A 23307-nucleotide genomic window follows, 5' to 3' on the forward strand; every position below is an offset into this window, starting at 1 on the left:
TACAATAAAAACCACACTGGTAAATACCCCACCTAATGCCCAGATCTTGGTTTCTAATACCATTCTCCCATAAAGGGAATCAGCGTTCCTTGGAGAAAAAGCTAATTTTAGGACTGGGGCAAGAAATATATAAGATGAACTTAAACTGTCTTGGAACGCCAGAATATGAGGACATGAAAAACGAAACAAACAAAACAAAAAACCTGCAATGGTTGGGTATGTTAAAGGAGCACACAGGAGCCAACTGCAAGAGCCCTTAGTGGCTAAAGCTGGAACAATTTGAGCAACAAAATAAAGGAAGTTGTACTGAATTATCACCCCAAATAAAAATAAATGTAAAATAAATATTTATGAGACCATCCTGGTCTAAATAAATGATAGGATAACTTAATAAATGAGGGAGAAGAGACGAATCTCCCTTGTAGAATAATTTGTGTAGATGCTCCATCCTCAAGGAGGGGAACCATATTCCCTACTTCTTAAGGATAGGCTGTACACAGTGACTTCTTCCAAAGAGTACAATGTGGAAAGAGGGGGCAGTACCTTTGCAGTGTGGAGACATCTGGCAAACACTGCCTCAGCCAGGTGATCAAGATCAGCACAGTCATAAACTATGCTAATAGTATGTACCTTTGATATGATGGGATGCAAATGGCTCCTTCTACTTAGCTTGTGGAAGTGCAGAAGTAGTCTGCAGGGGTGACTGGGGGGGTGGGGGGGGTGAGGTGGGAACAGAGCCCTTCTCCAAGCTTCTGGATTTCAAGCTTCCAGTTCTTCCCACTACATCCTTTAAGATTAAGACTCCTCCAACTCCATTCTCTCCCTCACTCCTGGGACTCAAAATACATAGCAGCAATGAATCCCAGGAGGAGAGGAGAAAAGGGGAAAGGCTGAAAATGTATTCAAAGAAACAGTAATTAAAAATTTTCCAAATTTGGCAAAACACAAACCTACTGATTCAAGAAGCTGAGTGAACCCCAAACAAGAACAACCCAATGAAATCCAAGCCACGACACATCATAGTCAAACTTCTGAAAGACAAAGACAAAAATGCCTGAAAGCTGTGACACTTGTGGGGGAAAAGCAACATGAACAATGGTGGATTTCTCATTAGATACCATGGCATTCAGAAGGAAGGGGTGTAACTTTTTTTTTTTTTTTTTTGAGGTACGCAGGCCTCTCACTGCTGTGGCCTCTCCCGTTGCGGAGCACAGGCTCCGGACGCACAGGCTCAGCGGCCATGGCTCACGGGCCCAGCCGCTCCGCGGCGTGTGGGATCTTCCCAGACCGGGGCACGAACCCATGTCCCCTGCATCTGCAGGCAGACTCTCAACCACTGCGCCACCAGGGAAGCCCGGTGTAACATTTTTTTAATGCTAAAAGGAAAGAGATGTCCACTCCAAATTCTATATACAATGAAGATATCTTTCAAGAATGAAGAGCAACTCAAAACAGTCTCAGATGAATGAAAACTAAGAATTTGTGCCCATAGACCTACCCTAAAATAATGGCTGAACAAAGTTCTTGAAACAGAAAAGAAATGATAAAAGAAGGAGTCTGAAACAACAGGAAAAGAACAATAAAAAAGGAGGAAAGTATGGGTAAATACAATAGACTTTCTCCTCTTGATTTTGTAAATTATATTTGACAGTTGAAGCAAAAATTAATACTTGTCTGATGTGGCCCTTTCTGTATGCAGAGGAAATATTTAAGACAATTCTATTATAGATAGAGAAGGTAAGGAGATTTTAAAAGAGGAAAGGTTTATACACTTCACTAAAAGTTGTATAGCCACTCTGGAAAACAGTTTGTCAGTTTCTTAAAAAACTAAACATACCCTTACCATGCAACTCAAATTGCACTTCTAGGCATTTATCTGAGATAAATTAAAATTTATTTCCATGTAAAAACTGACACAAGTTTCCATAACAGTTTTTATTTATAGTAGCCAAAAACTGGGGGAAAACCCCCCAAAACAAAATGCCTTAAATAGGTGAGTGGTTAAACAAACAAGTATACACATACAGTGGAATACTACTCACCAATAAAGGGACAAATTATTTACATGCAACAACTTGTATGTATTATATATGTCTCAAGGGAATTAAGCTGAATTAAAACAGCCTGTTTCAAAATGTCACATAATATACAATTCCTGTTAAATATTATTCACAAAATGGCAAAGTTACAGAAAGAACAGATTAGTATTTGCCAGAGGTTAAGAGATAGTGGGTGGGAAGAGAAGGATGTGACTGTGAAGGGGGTAGCACATTGGAGATCTTTGGATGATACAATGTTCTTTAACGTGACTGTGGTGGTGGTTACACAAATAGGCACATGGGATAAACTAACACAGAACTACACACACACGGAGTACCAGTGTCACTTGTCTAATTCTAATGTTTCACTACAGCTATATAGATGTAACCCCTGGTGGAAACTGGGTGAAGAGTACATAGGACCCCTCTGTATTATTTTTGCAACTTCCTGTCAACCTAATTATTTAAAGATAAAAAGCTTTAAAAATTTATGCCATGCTGGTGTGCCCACATAGTAGTAATCATAATAATAACTCATAAAATTTCTTCTAACATTTGAAGCCTGTGATCACAGGAAATGAAAAATTAATATTCAATTATATGTACATAGAGTTATAGAGAGCCATAAAGGACTTTCAATATAAAGATATAAATGCCATATTAGGGTAAAATTTCATCAGAGAATTGGAATAGAAATAACATTTCCAGAAAAAAAAAATAAGGAACAACATAATTTCCTTCTGTTTATGTATTTGTAATTGAATAGTGGTAGTGTCTTAGTGAGCTCGGGTTTCTGTAACAAAATGGTATAGACTGGGTGACTTGAACAACAGGAATTGATTTCTTACAATTTTGAAGGCATGGAAGTCCAAAATCAGGGTGCCATCCAATTTGGTTCCCCAGGGAAGGCTCTCTTCCTCACGTGTAGACAACTGCCTTCTCATTATGTCCTCACGTAGCAGAATGAGAGAGAACAAGCTCTCTGGTGTCTATTCCTATAAGGACACTAATCCCATCATGTAGGTCCCACGCTCATGGCCTCACTTAAACCTAATTAATAGCCCCAAAGGCCCCATCTCCATATACCATCACATTGGGGGTTAGGGCTTCAACATGAATTTTAGGGGGATGAAAATCTGTCTTTAGCAAGTGGGTATTCAGATTCTTCATTGGATAATTTAATTTGACTGATTTAACAGGTTCATTTTAAATACTGACATTCACAATACACCAGAAATATTTTTGCAGTATTTAAACTTATAATAAAAGTTTTTGTTTGTTTGTTTTTGTTTTTGTGGTATGTGGGCCTCTCACTGTTGTGGCCTCTCCCGTTGCAGAGCACAGGCTCCAGATGCGCAGGTTCAGCGGCCATGGCTCACGGGTCCAGCCGCTCCGTGGCATGTGGGATCTTCCCGGACCGGGGCACAAACCCACGTCCCCTGCATCGGCAGGCGGACTCTCAACCACTGCGCCACCAGGGAAGCCCGCCTCAGTTTCTTATGTGTAAAGTGGTGGTAATAATGGTCCTTAGAGCACTGACTTGTGGGGAGGCTTAAATGGGAACATGCATGTAATGCATATAAGGTACTGCATGTATGTAATGTAATGTAGTGTAATGCATGTAATGCCTGGCACATAGCAACAACCTCAAGAAGCATTGGCATTTTTAAAAATTATTATTTTTACAACCTAAAATTTTTGAAATAGAGTCATTTACTCTTACAATTTAAGGTGACTTCATGATTTTCACAGGTGCCAATATCAAAGTTACAGAAGAAAACATTTAGAAGGGGCTAGAAGTGAAGATGTTTGTCTAGACCATGAGTGGGAGAAAAATTAGCCCAATAGAGTGGGCACTAGTTTTGGCTCTGTTGCTATTAATAAACACAGTTATTTAAAACATTAGGAGTTTGAGCTAGGTGAGCACCCAGATGTCTTTAAACTCAAACATTACTCAAACAACGCCAGTAGAGATTTCCTTCCTAACCACTGGAGGCAGGGCCCTAGAGTTCTATCAAGATTATACTCTGGAAAGAGCAAGCTGTCTTTTGGGCACATTATCCCCCTGCCATCCCAAACAGCCAATAATAATTATATACCTGGTGCCTATGTGACAGAGATGAGGGAGGGACAGGAAAGATACCCCTCTCCCCTGCCATGGGCCGAATCCTGAGTCTCATTTCATTTTCTGAACAAAACTATGAGAACTGCTACTGTTGTCCCATCTTAGAAACAAGGCCACTTAAATGAGTTGAAATAAAACAATTCGATCTCCATAGCCCTTGCTCTTTGCAATAGAGGGCCTAGCCTGTCTATTAATTTTTTTAAAAAAAAGCACTCCAGACACACATGTGCACACATACACATGTACAGGCATAGGCTTGAGTGTTACGTGTGGGCTAAATTCTCACAGCATTGACTTTGGTTTCCCCTGTCAGCGTTGGTCTCATAGTCCTCTGCACATTGGGAATGTTGGCGGCTCATATGCTGTTACATTACAGGGGTGCTGTGGGGGAGCAATTAAACATCTGGAGTCTGCTAAGGATTATTAAGTGCTGGCAATTCCCCTCTCAGGTAATAGCTTTTGAGCCATAAGGGGACAGTTAAATAAGCCCTTCCATTTTAATATCATTTTCAAGAGATAAAAAGGGTTCTAAAATTCCATAATGTCCAAATTTGGTACTGCTGTTTGGGGGAGTGAAGAAACTTTATAGTCATGTGCTTTTTATAAAGGGATAATTGCCTTCTTCTAAACTTCTTTAGGTAAAAATTTTATTGGGGTACATTGCGGAAGCTCAATTGCGATGCAGGAGATTCTTATCCTGCTGGAAATGCATTCTTGCACAGGAAGTCAGTAACCCTTAACCCTTGCCGCCAGACTCCAGTGACAGGGCTTCTAAGTGGCCAGGTTCATTTTCATCCAGTGAAAGGTGTTCTTTTCAAGCCTTAATTGTGCAGTGGTTGAGTCCCATCACTGCCAAACGTGGAGGACCTTGTCTCATCGCTTGGCTGTCCCTTCCGTCTTCTGAGCCGCCACCTCAGCCTCTTGGCCGCCTCTTTCCCCTCAGCTCTTAAATGTGTTCTCTTCTCTTCCACCTTAAAAAAAAAAAAAAAAAAACACCCAAACTGAAAGTCCAAAGCTCCTCTGGCCCCCGGGTCTCCATACAGTTGCCTTCCCCTGCTTTGTAGTTTAAACTCTTTTAAAAAACAAAACAATTAAACAAACCAAAACCCTCTGTACTTCCCACTCATTTTAAACACACAGTGGTCAGGTTTCTGGCTTCTCCCCTTTCCCTTCCACAAGCAAACTCCACTGAACATGTTTTGTGGTGCCAGATGACCTCTTAGTGGCTGCATCCTGAGAACACCTTGCTTCAATGTTTACCCTGACTTTCCTGTGGCCTTTAACCTCTTCCTAGAATTCTCTTCCCTGGTTTTCTTCCTACCATCTGGTCATTCCTTCTCAGGTTCTATCAAGGTCCTTAAATGTTGGGGTTCCCCAGAGTTCTCAGGACAGAACTCTTGACATACACTCTAGAATGTGGTCTCAAGCATTCCCAAGACATCTGCTTCCACCTTTAAACTAGCACCCCCTGCCAAGCTCCCTAAATGTCTCTGGTCCACAGCTGTCTCTTCAGGACTTAGACGTCCGAGACCTATTGGGCATCTCCTCCTGGGCATCTAAACTCATTCGGTCCAAAACATCAGCTCCCACTACAAGCCGTTCTTCCTCCACTGCTCTCATCTCAATAAATGGCTCCAGCTTCTAAATGTTAAACCTGGAAACCTATGTGTCATCCTTGACAACTAAACACAGCATAATCTGAGCGTTAAGAGAAAAGTTTCAGAAGCAGGCTGTCTGAGTTTGATTCTCAGCCCTCTTCATTTGTTAGCTGTGTCGTTATGGGTGAGATTTTTACCTGTCTGGGCTGCCAGTTCCTCATCTATAAAACGGAGGTAATAATAGTACCTATCATCATCACAGTGTAATTATCGTGATTAAATAAAATAACTTTTGTAAAGCACTTTACTATATAAGTGTTGGCTTACTTCTTATCCTGTTTTAATGCATATTCTATCTACATAGATCATAATTCCCCCTGTCCTTGACGTATTCAGCATCTCCCATTGCCCTCAATCCAAATTCTTCATCTTGTCTTTCAGGACCCTGCATGTTCAGACTGGGTCCCACCTCCAGGGCTCAGCAGGCAAAAGAACATCCTTGTTCCTGGCCCTCTTGTCTCTGGGGCTTTTCACATGCTCTCCCTTCTGCCCGGAAGCACTCTTTCCCAGCCACCGCTTTTGCCTGGACAGCTCCTACTCATTCTGCAAGTTGCAGCCTGAATGTCACTCCCTAGGAATTCTGATCCCAGACTGGTTTAGTGCCCAGCTCTGAATCCCCACACCACCCTGTAATCTCCTTTATGCAGACTGTATGCTGCACTGCAATGTACCAGTGCCTCCCTTAAGCTGTATTTTCTGTGAAGGAAGCAACTATGTCTCTCTTACTTCTTGACCTCATTGCTTGGAATATCCTGGGTAGAGCTTATATTGAATAGAGAAATCACATAAAGTGTGAACCTATGGGCTCTTGGGGTTCTGGGAGGGGAAAAAGCTAGAAAGTTGACTATCTGCTCTCATAGGAGGAAAAAAAACCAGAATACTTTAATTTTTAATATATAAAACATTTTAATATTAAAATTACTAAATATTTTTATTTATTTTTAAATATTTAAAACCTCGAATACTCAACAATGAGCTTCATCAAAGATTTAAATAGTCAGTTTTTGAAGTATAATGAAACGCTTTAGGTCTGTGTTTCTCAACTTTTTAAGCCCATAGTCCATTATGAGAAACCAAACAATTTAACACCCTCACTACTGTCTGCCCCACCCACCACATTTGGCATTTACTGTGTAAGGGTCATCTGTGTGGTCCCACCAGTCAGGTGTTATAACTGTGAACATGGTTTTTCAAACTATGGTACCCTCTGAGAGTCAGATATTTTACCTCACCTACATCTCTCAAAACCCAGAGTTTAAAATAAAAGGAGATATATATTTCCTTAACGAAAGCGTGTGTGCCTGAAATGTGTGTGGGGGGTTTGTTTTGTTTTTTGTTTTTTACCTGAGGGATGCTTCTTATTCTCATGCAACTGTTTTCCTAACGATTGAGCCCTCTTCTACACCAGGTGCAGTTACATGATAGATAATGTGATTCTACTGATGAACGGTGCATTGCAAAAAAAATCTGTGAAAGAAATTCTGGTAAAGTGCCACCCGTTGGGCCGTTTCACAGAAATGGAAGCAGTCAACATTGCAGAGACACCTTCTGATCTCTTTAATGCCATTCTGGTTGAAACACCATTAGGTATGAATGCATAAATCATTGCACAGCTGCTTGTGTATGTTATCACAGTATTAGAAAATGCACTTTCAATTCACAGTTTTCTCCATGAATATAGTGTCGTACTATACAGATTCCTAGAAGTGAAATGGACATTAAAGAATCATCTGGTCCAGCTCCCTCATTTTTCAGATCAAGACAATGAAGTATACCAGATCACATGCAAACCATTTGTAGCTGAGAAGGAGTTAGGGCTCATCTCCCAACCTCCAAACCCCTGTACTTTGTTCCTGACCATAGCAAATAAATAATAGAACTTATAATTTTTCAAAAAATTAATTTTCTAGCTGGGTTTTGTATGTTTAGTTCCTTATCTTTTCATTTTAAATTTCTGTCTTAATAAGGCTGCATATAGGAAACATTTTGTTTTAGGAAATTTAAGAATGCCATTTTTCTGAGATGCTCAGGAGTGTCTGTCTAATGACCTGAAGCAATGATGAAATAAATAATAATTTCATTATAATTTGGCACTGACAACAGCTGTAGCATTTAAAATACTAATGGGATAATTTTATACAGTTATTGTCAGGAAACCTGGATTATAGTTATTCACTGTTGATCATTCATCAAAATAGTTGCTGTTTAAAACAAATTTTAAAAAGAAAAAAATTACATCTTTATTAAGTGTCCAGTGCTAATGGAGCATAGCATGGCAGAAAGAGGGTGAGTCTGAAAGCAGATATCCCTAAGCATGAAAGGCTCTGCCCACCACCAGCCAGGTGACTTGGAACAATTCATTTCACTCCAGTTTCTTCATTTTAAAAACAATAATATCTTACTATAACAGAGTTTTGAAAACTAAGACGGTTTTAATACAACTCAATGATTGGCACATAGTAAGGTTGCAAATGGTAAATACTACTGTTATCTAAAGGCAGGTGTCGGGGGGGGCTTCAAAAAGTAAACCATAAAGTGAGTAGTTCCAGGTTGTGAGGATTAAATAAGTTCAGGTATATCCAGTGTTTAGTGACAGCTTGCACAGAGCAAATGCTTCCTAAGTAATCACCCTTCTTGTCACCATCACTGTTAGCCTCACCGAGTCTGTGGATTGCCACTCCACAGTGTCCTAGTTAGGGGTGGGCAGAGGGTGGTGCGTTCAGGAGACATTTTCTACAGTTTATAATCATGTTTTGATTAATTTATTTTGTACAATAATTTCTGCTTTCAGCTCCATTCTTTCAAGACTGTATGTCTGAAAATACTCTAGACGAACTGAATATTGAAATACTGCGCAATAAACTGTACAAGGTAACTGTTTCCCCCAATATTATGTTCTTCTTTATTACATAATGCATCATAACCAGAGTTCTTTATTAAATGTTACTTGCCTGTTAGCCAGCTGCTGAATTATGAAGCTAGGCATACTGGGGACAAAGATCTTTTAGTCCTGGCCTGTCTTCTAGTTAAATACATGTATGTCAACTTCTCCCAGCCAGCAAGATCCTTGAGAGGATCCCATGCATCTCTGTATCCTTAACTCTTTACATGGTGCCTGGAACATAAAAGGTGTCAGTTGGATGGATGGATGGATGGATGGATGATGGGTGGGTGGACAGATGAGTGTGGTGAACCATATGAATCCATTTCAAAAGAACCAGCATACATAGTGAACCTTGTGTTATGTATGTCCATCTCTGTCCTCAATCCTGTTACCAGAGTCCCTGAATTTCACAGTTAATCTGTCCACACAATTTTAATCTACTGACAGTGTGCAGCATACCAAGATGACCATCTGTGGACACAACATCATAGGCACCACTTTGTATAATCTGACCAGCTGTCTGTCTGGACTATGCTGCCGCCATTTGAGTCATTCTGTGTAATAAGGGCTGAGCAAAATATATCCATTTTCACTCACACCACTACAGCATCTTTGGACACTCTCATAGAGTACCTGAATGAATATATATATATATATATATATATATATATATATATATATATATATTCATATATGTATACATTGCCATGCTGTATATCTAGCTTCTTATGCTGAAACATGTGGGCCTCAAAAGCATTGCATTGCAGCAGTTTTCCTTTTTATATAAAGACTTATGGGCTTCGAGGAAGCATCCCTGAGATATAGCTAACAGAAGGTGCTGTTTTAAGCATTTATAGGCATTAGATCATTTAATCCACCCAGCAAAACGATGTGCCATCCTCATTCCTCAGGTGAGAAAACTGAAGCACGGAGAGGTAAATTTACTTGGCAGAAGTCAGTTAGCTAGTAAGTAACAGATTTGGGACTCAAACACAGGGCTGCCTCTACAGCCTAGACTCTGCCTTTCCAGTGTATCTTCCATGCTCAATGCCATCCCAAATGTGTCTCCTGAGCACATTAAATATCAGCATAGGACCAAATCTAGACTTATTTGCAGAGCTCATAAGAGAGTTTGGCACTCTTGTTAGAATAGCAAGAATTAACAGTGAGAAATAATCCAAGAGGCATGCAAAAAAGTGCTTGTTGAGTAATTATAAGCTATGATAAGTACAATTTTGTTCTTTTGTGGAGTTCCTTTTTTAGGCTGTGCAATGTGCTTCAAGGTGAAACTTTACACCAAATTTATTATAAAATATCTCCCTAGGGGAGAAGTAATTCAATTTCCATTAAAGAGTTTAATAACCCATGGAAAGCTGATCTAGAAATTTCCAAAAGGAAAATATATTCATTTTCTTGCCTTATGATCTTTCTTCTTTTTAAGTCTTACATCGAGGCATTCTATAGATTCTGTAAGAATCATGGTGATGTCACAGCAGAAATTATGTGCCCCATTCTTGAGGTAAGAAAGAGTCCTTGAATTTTTTTATGTCAAATAATGTGCTTATACACTTTTTATTTATATAATCCTACCAATTTTTAAAATCTTAGAAGTTCTTTTATTTAGAAATAAAATAGCAGTATATTTTATTGTACATATATCATTTGATGTCTTCAGTTAAAAGAGGTATTTTCTTAGTTTTCTACATAGAAGAGTTACTTTGGAATTAGAAAAGAATGTTTTTGATAGAAGTTTGATCATGATTCACTTTGATGTAGTATGAAGAAAGCAGATTATAATTAGTTAAAAATTTAGTATGCTTTGGACAATTGGTACACTATAGGTACTCTTATAATAATCACCAACTTCCCTCCCAAAATTGGGCAGCTGGGGTCCCCCACAACTTGGCAACAAAGTCTACTGTGGGCATGGTTCCTTATATAAATCCTAAAATAAAGGTTGCCCCAAACAACCATTGAGCATCCCCACTCTTGGCAAGAAGATTCTATGGGTAGTGATTCACAGTTGGCATGCCCACTTAAACCTCACAATGTGTCAGATGCCACCATTGGTTCCAACCTCTCTAAAAGAGAATAATTATATTCTCTTTAATTCCTCTTTATCATCACAGATTTCATCTGTGCCCACAGGACCTCTTGCTTGCAATGTCAATCTGCACATGCATGAGGGACCCAGGCCAGAGATCAGAATGGTCTGAGGGGAATTCTGGGCGTAGTTTGCACTGAGTATTTGACATAGATCACTCTTGCTGGCTTCCTATTTCGCTTGGATCTTAAAAAAAAAAAACCATTCTGGGCTTAAAAAGCTCTTGCTTTGCCCTGTGAAACAAAGTTTTATCTAAAGAATATCTTTAACCATTAGATTATCTGTTACAGTGGCTTCTACACTGGTGGGTAGATATTTAAGCTGTTCAGTGACTTCTGATTTCAAGAAAAGCCTGGTAAGAACTACCCTTTGGATATGAAGAGAAAAAAACCTGAAATAACCTCATCTGCATATATTTCAACCAAATGTTCTGAAACTGCATTTGATAAAATTAGCTCCCCTCAAATACCTAATTATTAACATCTTACAGTTAAAGATACTGTTAAAACTTTAAGGTCAAAGCAGTCCTTGAAGTCAGAACTCCTTGGAGAACTCCAAAAAATATTTTTTGTCTTTATCTATATTATACAGACAGTGCACATCGATAAATAACATTTTTTTTCATGGCATGCTAATTGTCAGAAAGTGAGTTAGTCTCTTCCAGACATGCTGATAACATAACACAAGCAGCCTAGTGACTCTATGAAGCTCCCCCATTTCTTTTCATAAATTTAACTACTAGCCACACTATAAGAAGCCACATTATCTCTGGCTCAAAAATGTAGTTTGGGGCTTCCCTGGTGGCGCAGTGGTTGAGAGCCCGCCTGCCGATGCAGGGGACACGGGTTCGTGCCCCGGTCCAGGAAGATCCCACATGCCACGGAGTGGCTAGGCCCGTGAGCCATGGCCATTGAGCCTGCGCGTCCGGAGCCTGTGCACCGCAATGCGAGAGGCCACAACAGTGAGAGGCCCACGTACGCAAAAAAAAAAAAAAAAAAAATGTAGTTTGTACATGGCATAATTCCTGTGGTTTAGAAATGGTTCATGTACTTTATACCTACAAAATATGTAGGAAAAGATTAATGTTAAAATTAATAACCTTCACACCTGTCAGAATGGCTATCAGCAAAAGGAATACAAATAACAATTGTTGGCAAGGATGTGGAGAAAAGGGAACCCTGATACACTGTTGTTGGGAATGTAAATTGGTGCAGCCACTGTGGAAAATAGTATGGAGGTTTCTCAAAAAACGGAAAATAGAACTACCATATAACCCAGCAATTCCACTACTGGGTATATAGCCAAAAGAAACAAAAATACTAATTTGAAAAGATACATGCACCCTAATGTGCATAGCAGTATTACTTACAATTGCCAAGGTGTGGAAGCAACCTAAGTTTTCATCAACAGATGAATGGGTAAAGAAGATGTGTTACACATATACAATGGAATACTACTTGGCCATAAAAAAGGATGAAATTTTGCCATTTGCAGCAACATGGATTGAATTGGAGGGCATATGCTAAGTGAAATAAGACAGAGAAAGACAAATATTGTATGATGTCACTTACATGTGGAATCTAAAAAATAGAACAAACCAGTGAATAAAACAAATGAACAAACAAAAAGCAGACTCACAGATATAGAGAACAAACCAGTGGTTACCAGTGGGGAGAGGGAGGGGGGCAGGGGTAATATAGGGGTAAGGGGGACAAAAAGGTTATTCTGGGATTATATGAAATGTGAAACTTCAAAATTGTAAAGCACTTAGTATTTAAAGAAGCTTTCATTCAATAAAAAAAGAAAAAATAATAACCTTACAGAGGTATACAATGGCACTATTAATAGCTAACACTTATTATATACCAGATACTATCCTAAGTGCTTTATATACACAAATTCACTTGGACTTCAAAATAGCACAATGAGATGGGTAGTTTAGTACCTCATTTTCAGAAGGGACAACTGAGGTGCAGAGAAGGCTAGTAAGTTGCCGGATGTCAAACAGCTAGTAAGTGGTAGTGTCAGGATTTGAATACAGGTAGTCTGGCTCCAGTTCTTATATGTTTATCTACGTTAAATTATGTCTACATCAAATTCACCTGCACAGTTCTTTTGTATAAAAACTGCTCTTCTGTGCTAATTCTTAAGCAAGATCATACTGCACGTGCTACAAAAATCAGAAGTAAATGAGAATTATGTCTTTGTAAATGTAAAAAGGATAGCACAGTATTAGCAGAAAGCTTATCACCAGGCGGATTTGGTCAAAATACTATATACCCTGTGTTCTCTTTGTCCCTTTCCTATACCCATGATACTACCTTATTAGATTAGATTTTTTCCAAGCTGTGTTAAAAATAAAAATCCATTTAACTATCTTTGTACATTTATATAAAATATCAGTTATGTATGTTATGCAGTTATAACATTTCTAATGATATGATTGGAAGAGGCTTGTCAGTTTTATATAAATATACCAGATCATGTAATTACTTCCCCTTTTATTTGTGCAACTATAGAGCACTTAGAGTTTCTGAAGTTCTTCCATATTCTCATTTGATCTCATTTGATAGGAGACTTTAAAAGACTGAATACAGTGGAAGAGGGCATTAACCTAGGTTTGCAGGTTAAAATGGGACCTAATCACAAGACTGTAGCTTCATATTTAAAAAAAGAAATTTTTTATGGTCCAGACAAATGTGCTGCAGTATACTGTTTGCCTCTTATTCCTGCTCTTCTGACAGTCTGTAAGGTTAATGCAGCAGTGAAAAATAAGCAGAGAATATGTTTGTTTCATCTCCCTCGGTCAGTACACATGCTAATAAGGCTCCCACCAGGGAGACCCTTCCTCCTGTAAGGAACTGGCCAGAATTTTTGACTCGATGAGCCCAACTCCATCATGAGCAACGGATAATGGTTTTGAATACATCAACACTGCATGGTTATCTTTTGCAACAACAACAACAAAAAATAAGTTATGGTTTCAAAATGCGTGAGTGTTTGAAGGGTAGAGTGAAAGGAAAGACATCCGACGTACACTGTACCACACAGGCTGGCTGCCCTCTGAAAATGATACAGGGCTTACAGGAAACTAGTACCACCCCATCTACTGTCCTCCATAATCAGATGTCATAGCAAACTGTCTGCTTAGGGATGGTCAAAGACAGCATAGCTCCTTTACAATTCAAAAATTACAGTTCTTTTCACTAAGAGAATACACATACACACACACACACACACACACACACACACACACACAGCCTCTAGGCTAGAAGTAGTAAAGTAGATAGACAGTTATAATAAAAGGGAAATTATAGTATAATAAGGAGTCAAAGGAAATCATATCTAATTAGAGAGGAAAGAGAAGGGCTTCTTAAGAAAAAGATTACATTTGATGGAACCCTCAAATGCAGGTAGGATTTCAACCTGGAGAGTCATGGGATGGAGTATGTGCTCTGTAGGCAAAGGGAACAAGTGTTAACCAGGACAAGAAGTTGGAAAGTGTGTGGCGTGTTCAGATAACCAGCCGCATCAGTCAAAGTCCTCTCTTCTTGGCATGGCTTGTGAAGCCTTTCCTATTCTCTTCCCAGCTACCTGTCCATCCTGCCCCTCCAGCTGCTTCCCCAGGGTTTGAGCTATGGCCATTCCTCCAAAATGTCATGCTCTACTCCATGCAGCTGCCTCCTCTGCCTTGCATACCTGCAGTGCTGCCTACCTGGCCCTATTTCTCTCCTTATTATTCTAACATTCTAGAACTAGAAAGGACGTTGAAGGTCATCTGGGACAATTAACTCCATTGTTGCTCCCCCTGCCCTATTATTTCAAGGTTTTTTTATTGCCATGAAATCTCCCTCTTGCATTTCTTCTTTTATTCCTGGACAGTCTGAAATTACCGACAGGACTGGATATATTCAGTAGCCAGAGGCAGCTGCCTTTGCTTCCGAATAAGCCCACTCCTCGCTTCTGGCGCACCCACAATTTCCATGAGAGCAATCAAAAGGATCAGAAGGAACCAACTCTCACTGTACTGATAGGAAACACCTGTTCTAACAAAAGAGTTCCAGTAAAATCTGGTGCAAGTCTGGATTTGTTATTAATTAGTCAAAAATAGTATTGTAGAGCAATTCATTTCAACTTTCGTGTGCGTATGAATAAGCTCGGAATCTTGTTAAAATGCAGATTCTGGTTTACTAGGTCTGGACTACCGTCAAAGATTCTGAACTTCTAACGAGCTTCCAGGTGATGTCAAAGCTACTAATCCTTGAAACACACCTTGGATAGCAACATTGTAGAGAATAATAGAGAATTTTTAAAATAGTAGAACCATAGTAGAACCGTGGACCATTCCATTGGATTTAGTAAACAGTTAAGATCTTCCTGTGTCAGGCACTGGATATTTAAAATTGAACAATCAACGAGAGAGACATGATCTCTCAAAGATTTTAGAGTGTGGTGGGGTGAAAGACACATGCACAGATTTTAAAATAATGTGGTAAGTGCAGGTTGCTTTGGGTGGATGGAGAAGGCTTTCTTAGCCCAAGGATATCATGGCAAACTCCCATGGTGGGCAGAGGAGATGCCCATGGAGGACAGACTGAGATGAAATAGTCAGAGTAGGTAAAAGGAAAACTAAGAGGAGTCCAAAGGAAGAGAAGGCAATTTCAAGAAGGACTCCGTGGTTAGATAAGACAGAGAGGCCTGACGGGCTGAGAGCTTGGGTGCCTAGTGGTGCTCAACACAGAAGACAGGCAGGGAGTACCTGTGACCCACTTGAGAGATCGTGTAGCCAAACCCCACCATTTACAAATAAGAAAACTGAGGCCCTGAGAGGAAGATCACTTGTCCCGAGCCCTGTAATCCTTAGCTACAGACTTAAATTTATTGATATCTAACCTAGAACTTTAAAGAAGAAAAACAAAACCAGGAAAGTACAAACGAATTGTAAGTAGCACAGTTTCATTACGTAAAAAATCCTACTGACATCAACAATCAGAAAGGGATGTTTAACATGCATGATATGCACATTTTGTGCTAAACACTCTGCTAAGCCCTTCTATTTACATTACCTTGTTCTATCTCTGAATCGACCCCAGCAAGTAGGTATTATTCCAATTATTATGGAAGACACATTTGAGACTCTAGTGGCCTACATGAGAGAGACACATGAGTAACTAGTAACAGAGAGCCTGGGAACTGAAGTTTAGTGGGAGGTCCTGGGCTCCTGGGCTGTTGTCACTGCTGTGTGATCCTTCTCTGGCAAGCAGAGTTACTCCGTTACAGGAAGAGACTACGGGAACATTAATAACACATGTCTGTATTATAATTAGACATAGATCAGGAAAGGAAAGCAAATCATTTTGGAAATGAATTTGTCTAGAGCGTCTAGTAGATGGTTCAATTTCACTGATTTTATGTCTTGCAAATTCAGTTTGAGGCAGACAGACGTGCTTTTATCATCACGCTTAACTCCTTTGGCACCGAGTTGAGCAAAGAGGACCGCGAGACCCTCTACCCGACCTGTGGCAAGCTCTATCCCGAGGGACTGCGCCTGCTGGCCCAAGCAGAGGACTTCGAGCAAATGAAGAGAGTAGCGGACCATGGAGTATGTGTTTATCCCGGGTTCCCGAAATGTCTTGTGTGGTTTCATCACCTGTACTTTAGAAGCCCGCATATCACATTTACACTTCCTATCTATCTAAAACATTTATAATGTTTGTGCAATAGAAAGCAGTATCTCTTGCTGTAATGTCTCTCCCAAAGAAATACGCTGAGTTTCTAACCCAAGCTATTGGTGTTTTTTAAGGTCCCTGACAAGCAAGTACTTGTTTAAATCTCCAAGGAACGGTCATTTGACCCCCTTTTTTTTTTGAAGTGCTTGATAAAGCAAGTTCCCCAAGAGACTGGTGCAGTGTTCTGGAAATGTGAGCTCATGCCAGAGTTATGTAAAAGAGCCTGACCCAGCCATTCTTTCAAGTGCCCATTGGGCAAACAGTGTTAGGTACAGACTGTCTACTTGAAGGACAGCGGAAAATATGGACATACTGTTTATACCACTCCCTTTGCTCAGTGTCCAGGATTCGGGAAAGAAAGGAGGGCTGCTATGTCCTCTCCCACTCCAGCACCCAATTGCTCTTAGAGAGCCTGAAGCTTCTTAGCTCAAGGTTATAACCTCATCCCCTGGTACCGTTCCTTCTGACCTGCAGACAGTAACATACAGACTCTCCAAGTAGCTTTTCTAGAACTGGGATGACACCCCTCTTATCTTTGCCTATGGATTTCCGAAACCCTCCAGGAAAGATAAGCCAGCAGACAATGCGTGAACCTTTGTGACATCTCTTGTGTCACTGCAAGAGGTTCTTTAGCATAATATTAAAATTTGAGTTTCTCCCCAATTTCCACCCGTTCCTCACTTGAAATTCCATAATGAATTTTAATCAGTTTTCATCTCAAAGAACCCATGAAGCCATACTGATTAAACCACAAGCACTCCTTTAGCCTCTATAATGTGTCTAACTAGCCCTAAGAATCAAATGTGGAAATCAGCTCAGTATACACTGAAAGTAGAACTGCTTTTGCCTCTTGCCTTGTAGGCCTGAACAAGCCAATAGAATGGAATGCCATCTGTACTCTCGTTGTTTGGATTTTTTGGTATTTCCTCAAGAAGCCAAAGATCCTACAAGAAAAATTGTGGCCTTCTGGATAGATTTTCTAAGATGGGTGCACAGTTTCTATATTGCTGGAAAAATATAGTTTTTATACTTATAAAAAATGAAAATTTGTTAAAAAAACAATTTCTTGTCTTTGTTTTTCAGGTATACAAGGCTTTGTTTGAGGCTGTAGGTGATGGCAGTGGGGGAAAGACATTGGAGGATGTGTTTTATGAGCGTGAGGTATGATGTAAATGGAAATGCTGCTAGCTTATGCACTCTTTTTCTCATACTCTGGGTCTTAGTATTTCTTTTTTTTTTTTACTTGGGTTTTCTTTTCACAGTTTTCTTTTTACAGTTGATCAGGCCAATTGATTATATACATTCATAGTTTGAATGGGTATTAGTTAGTATCTCTGCCTTGGAGAGTCAAGGCACTGTGGTTCACATATGATGGCTTCTTGTGGGATTGTCATATCCAGACAGATGTGCACATAGCAAAGCTCTGGAAGTAAGGCAGCCATTCTGTAATTATCTAGAGAAACAAAGCTAGGATGTTCTCATGATCACATATTGACTGTCCCCAGGGAGCACACCCTGTTAAGTGCATCCCACTCGAATCTATCCCTTTTTCAAGAAGGATTTATCACTCCTGCGCACAATTAGAACACTTAGGAATTATTTGCATGGAAATCCATCCCGTCTAGATTATTCTCTTTCCCTGAAAAGGCAGAAGAATACTTGATCCATTTATAGCCAATTCCTGAGCTACTGAAGTGTGCAACAAGAGGACTTCAGGGAAGTGTAGCCAGGTAAAGTCCCCCAAATCTGGAGACTTTTTTCTAGTGTACTTTATCCATTTCCCTAAAACCACTGGTCCTTCCATCTCAGTCTGATTGGAATTAACAGAGAACCCTGAAATTCACCCACACTTTAGGGTTAAACTGGCTTGAGAAAACAGTATGGGGGTCTTCCTGTAAGTCCTACTCTAGGCATTTTCCAACAATTCTCTAGAAAGAAGTAAAAGCAATGCAAGTATTCCCATATAGTAGGGGTATTTTAAAATTCCACACTATTGCCCTTCTGCTGCAAAGACAGCTGTTAAAGGAGCTGCCCTTGCCAGGAAAAATGTGTGACGGTTTCTAAGAGCAGGGGGCCTCCCCTACCTGACTGCTTTGCTTGAGGTTTTCAGAATTACGTGTGGGACTCAGTACCTCTTCTCCTTTTTTCTAAATGGAAAAGAATAAAGGAATTGTTCCATTTTAGACTGTACCCCAGTTAAAAAAATGTTTTTTGAAAATTTTCTTTTACTGATCTGCCTTCTGCAGAAAAACACTATTCAACTGCATGTTAAGTTGCTGCAGAGCATCCTAAGGAAACTCATAATATCACCTGGTCCAAATTCCAGAGGCCTGTGCCATTACCCTGAAAGGGAGTTCAATAGCCTAAAAACCACCTTAAAATTTAAAAAATTGTAGCCAGGGAAAAATACTTTATCTAAATGAGACCAGCCTACTAGCTAGAAGCCAAATAAATATCACTACAAAGTCACACACACACACACTCCAAAGTCCTCCTAGGAATCTTGGTGCTAGCAGTGCTGCTGAGATTTGGAGCTTGTCTTATGATTTTACAAACTTACTTTTTATACTACTGTTGTCTGCCTTTCTCTGCAGAGTGACGCTCTCCCTTTAGACTTGCTGAATTTCCTACTGCTTTCCTTTCTTTGACACAATTTAGAAATTGTCTATTTAAATACAGATAAGCACTGCACAAGCACAAACCAGTCTGTAGCTTAATATTATTTAATTAAAGTAGTATGTTCCAGAAGAGTTGATGGTCCATGTTTTTTCTTTCCTTCCCCAGGTACAGATGAATGTGCTGGCATTCAACAGGCAATTCCACTATGGTGTGTTTTATGCGTATACCAAGCTGAAGGAACAAGAAATAAGAAATGTTGTGTGGATAGCCGAATGCATTTCACAAAGACATCGAACTAAAATTAACAGTTACATTCCAATCTTATAACCCAGTGAGGGGCCTGAAATGCATAAAATCATAAATGTTAAAAGGAAGTTACTGAGGGAAATAGGAGTCATGTTATATTATCTAGATCACACAAAACTAAGCCACGCTTCACTTCATGAATTGCAGACCGACTGGAAACGCAGCAAGCCAACCCTGAAACAAAGCATTTCTTTTTCTTCCAGAAGCTTCCACATCTTGCTTCCACATTTATGTCTCATTCTTCACCTTGCCTTAGACATTAATTTTAATTAACACTATGGTACTTTTCCTATTCTTATTTTTGTTCTTTTAAAAATCAAATCTATTAAAAGTATTTTGCTTTCCCATGATTCTCCACAGGCCCAAATACTGAGTGTCTGCTTTATTTTTTAACCGTCCATCCCTTCCCTAGGTCCACAAAAATCCAGAGCTGTACATAGCCAACATGGACCACATATGGTGGAAAATACCATATTTTTTTCTAATACACTTTGATCTGGTAGGCTTGGGAAAGCTACATAATTCAAATCATATTCCATAGATGCAGGTAGTGTTACATTTGTTATTAAGGCTACCACTTATAACTAATTTTCTTACAACTTTCTTTAAATAAAAGGTATACCTCTCTTTCTTGCAGTTTCTTCATACTTTGCCTGAGAAGAAAGTAACTCCATTAGTTGTATTTTATTCATTCAGAAGCATAAATCACAGGTTCGGTTTACAAGATATGGATTCTCTATAAAACTTCAGTAGAACTGGTGCAGAGAGCTACCCAGAAAAAGAAAAAGTGACAAACACTGCTCTAGTGCTTTCTTCAAAAATAAAAAATTCCTAAATAGAAAAATCTGTGTTTGCTATAGTTTAAAAATTAAACATATATCCATATTTGAAAGTTCTTCAAGTGAGAATATTTACAGAGAATATACATATACTGGTAACTAGAATTAGGCACAAAGACCAAGAAGTAAATCAATTTTTCTGCAAAATTTCAGAAATTTTTTGTAGAACATTTTCATAATTTTAGTGATAGGAATGTTTAAGCATAAGGAAAAACAGCAGCTCATACCGCCAGAAAGAAAGCCAAGTGCCTAGCCTCTCAGCTGTGCGAGAAGCCTAGGCCACACCCCAGTTCTGATGGCGGGGGGAGCAGCTGGTGCACGGCTCCGGTGCAGATCCATCAGCTGGACCCAGGGATCCCGCTTCCCATGTATGGCCTCCGGTCTGGAAAGCATCCTCCCTGACTTGTTCCTGCCCCTGCATGCAACTGCTGTCTTCCACTCTGAGGCCTGGATGCCAGGAGACATCTACATTTTACATTTTCACCCATGGTGTCTACAGTGGGGGTGCGTGAGGATGGGGGTCAAATTCTGGGCTTCTTTAAGGGTTGAGAGCAAAGATGCTGATAGGAAAGAGGCAGCTTAGAGAAAGTTGATTCTCAGACTAAGCCCTTCCCACCCACCTCTGCATGACATGCGTGGGGGCCCTTCATGCGCCACAAGGCCACAGGCTGATGATACTTCTCTTGTTCCCTCCGTATAAGCAATGAAGCCGCCAATCCCCCAAACCCTTTCCCTAGCCACCAAGTGTAACCATTGTGTGAATAGAGACGAATTTCCTATAACCTCATGAGGCAAGTACTGTAAAATGTGCCCCTATTAGAGAAGGGGATACACGCTCTGCGATTTGAAGAACTTGCCTTGAACTTACAGCTTTTAAGTGTTGCTGGGATCTGACTTCTCTGTCTTACCTCAGGCAACTGGTCCACACTGGAGAATATGGACATTTGAAAAACATTACGTATGCTAGAAAACGAGGCCAACAAATCAGGTACATAAAGCAACGTAGAAAACAATGAGACAAAAATGTATTTCTTTTTCTAAGTGATCGAAGCTGAGGCTCCCTACCATCCCTTTCCCACCCTCCTCCCAGCAGTATTTCATCAATCTGTCATATTTCCACCTGTATAATTTGCTGCAGTTGGTCTTGGAACATTGTGTTCCAGTGAATTCTATACCCAGAATTGCTCTCAGTCTGCAGCCAATCCTGCCTGTGCGCTGGTGCCGACTTCCAGCCATGCCCCCACCCCTCTTCATCCAGCTCCCTTTAGCGTCATTCTCAAAGGTTCGAAAGTGCTTTATCAGTCTCTCCGTGGGCAGGAACCCATTAAATCTCTAAGAAAGTTTTGCAGTCAGGAGAATTTGCAGTGCTAGGGGATTCAAAATTAGCAATTGCAGTTCTCAGGATATTTGGCGAATATCTGAGGAAAAAAAAATGTCCTTTTATTTGTTGCAATGCTTTAGGAATGCTGAGAGTAAATGGAAATGACCATTTTGAATCTGGGTGAGTTTGGACTAAGGCTAACTTGCTGGATAGTGGAGGAGTTGAGTTAACCACTGGCATGGCAGCAATGTAATAAGACATTGAGAAAGGGAAATAAATATTTGCAGAGTGAAGAAAGACTTGGTGATGATCAGATTTGAGGGGTTTCATTAGTAGTAACTTTTAGCCTACCACTTGAAAAATGCTGTCAATGTCAGATCTCACAGGTAAGACGTAGCTATATGAGAAGGATACGATTGCAGTTCCACCCTGTTTTGTCTTAGTTTCAGCAGCAGACAAAATTCTCCTTATTGTTTGATGCATTTCAGTCACTGTGAGTCATTTTCTCTTCCCTTTCACAAATGGAGGCATTACTAATATGTGGGGGAATAGAATTGCTGAGGAATATATGTGACTTTATCAGACCATATCATTCTTAGTGATTTCATCCCGTATGTCTCACAAGAGCTAATGTTAGGAGTTTTGATGACATTTTGGATTGCTGCATAGTCACAAAATCTATAAGCTTTATAAATATGAAAATAGGATGTAGAAACTATCATAAAGGCCAAACCACCTGCCCTGAGCAATTTCCCATCCTGATTTTCCTCTTTTACATCTTCATTATTCTATCTGGCCTCCCATCAATTACTTTTCCACCCTCCTCCCGCTTTCTCCTCAGTCACTTTGTGCTGCAATTTTCTGCTTCCACCACCAGCTTGATCACTAATGGAAATCCCTCTGGTCAAGGGAATTCTCTTTGGAAAGAAAGAGATACGTTAAGAAGACGCACATTGAAACTAGTGTCAATCAATATATTAGAAAGGAATTGTCCCCAGAGAATTATCACTCTGATCAGATCCACAAAATGTCATTTAAAGACTAAGACCTGGGCTTCCCTGGTGGCGCAGTGGTTGGGAGTCCGCCTGCCGATGCAGGGGACACGGGTTCGTGCCCCGGTCCAAGAGGATCCCACATGCTGCGGAGCAGCTGGGCCCGTGGGCCATGGCCGCTGAGCCTGCGCGTCCGGAGCCTGTGCTCCGCGGCGGGAGAGGTCACGGCGGTGAGAGGCCCGCATACCGCAAAAAAAAAAAAAGACTAGGATCATTGACAAGTTGTAAAACTATATCAGTAGCTCTGTGAAGACTTCTGATATCCCTGGGAATGTTGTTAACATTCCAGCCAGTGTGGCTCTCTTATTGACAAATTTGGAAACAAGTTTTTAAAATAAATAACTAAATAAAGAAATAAGAAAATATTAGGTCTCCGTTTCAGGGAGCAAGAACTAGGCTTCCAATCAATAGAGAGGGCTATCATTGAGACTGGTTGCAGCAGCTTTACATGTCTACACACTCTTTAAAACTCCCCCACCAAGAGATGGGGTCTTTGTCCTTCCTCCCTGAATGTGAACTGGCCTTAGTGACTTAACTCATAATCAACAAAATCCAGAAAAGCAGTGCTGTATGACTTCCAAGGCAATACAGTTTCCTTTGCTTACAGGATTTTGGAGTCCTGAGCTAGAGC

At 40.1% G+C, this 23307-nt stretch overlaps 1 protein-coding gene across 2 annotated transcripts in view; it reads left to right on the forward strand.

Annotated features, from left to right (window-relative positions):
• The window catches only part of ATP6V0D2 (ATPase H+ transporting V0 subunit d2), a 47708-nt gene extending 27615 nt beyond the window's left edge, over positions 1-20093 (forward strand). The window contains exons 3-8 of one of the 2 annotated variants that reach the window (XM_004276150.4): positions 7231-7409; positions 8614-8693; positions 10148-10225; positions 16239-16412; positions 17623-17700; positions 19324-20093. In XM_004276150.4, coding sequence (XP_004276198.1) covers positions 7231-7409; positions 8614-8693; positions 10148-10225; positions 16239-16412; positions 17623-17700; positions 19324-19485 — 751 coding nt within the window. In that variant the 3' untranslated portion in view covers positions 19486-20093. The remainder of the gene's footprint in view (positions 1-7230; positions 7410-8613; positions 8694-10147; positions 10226-16238; positions 16413-17622; positions 17701-19323) is intronic. The other variant, XM_033439810.2, reaches the window with a different exon arrangement.
• The last annotated feature ends 3214 nt before the right edge of the window (positions 20094-23307 follow it).

This window comes from Orcinus orca, chromosome 17, assembly GCF_937001465.1.
Source record: "Orcinus orca chromosome 17, mOrcOrc1.1, whole genome shotgun sequence".
NCBI lineage: Eukaryota > Metazoa > Chordata > Mammalia > Artiodactyla > Delphinidae > Orcinus > Orcinus orca.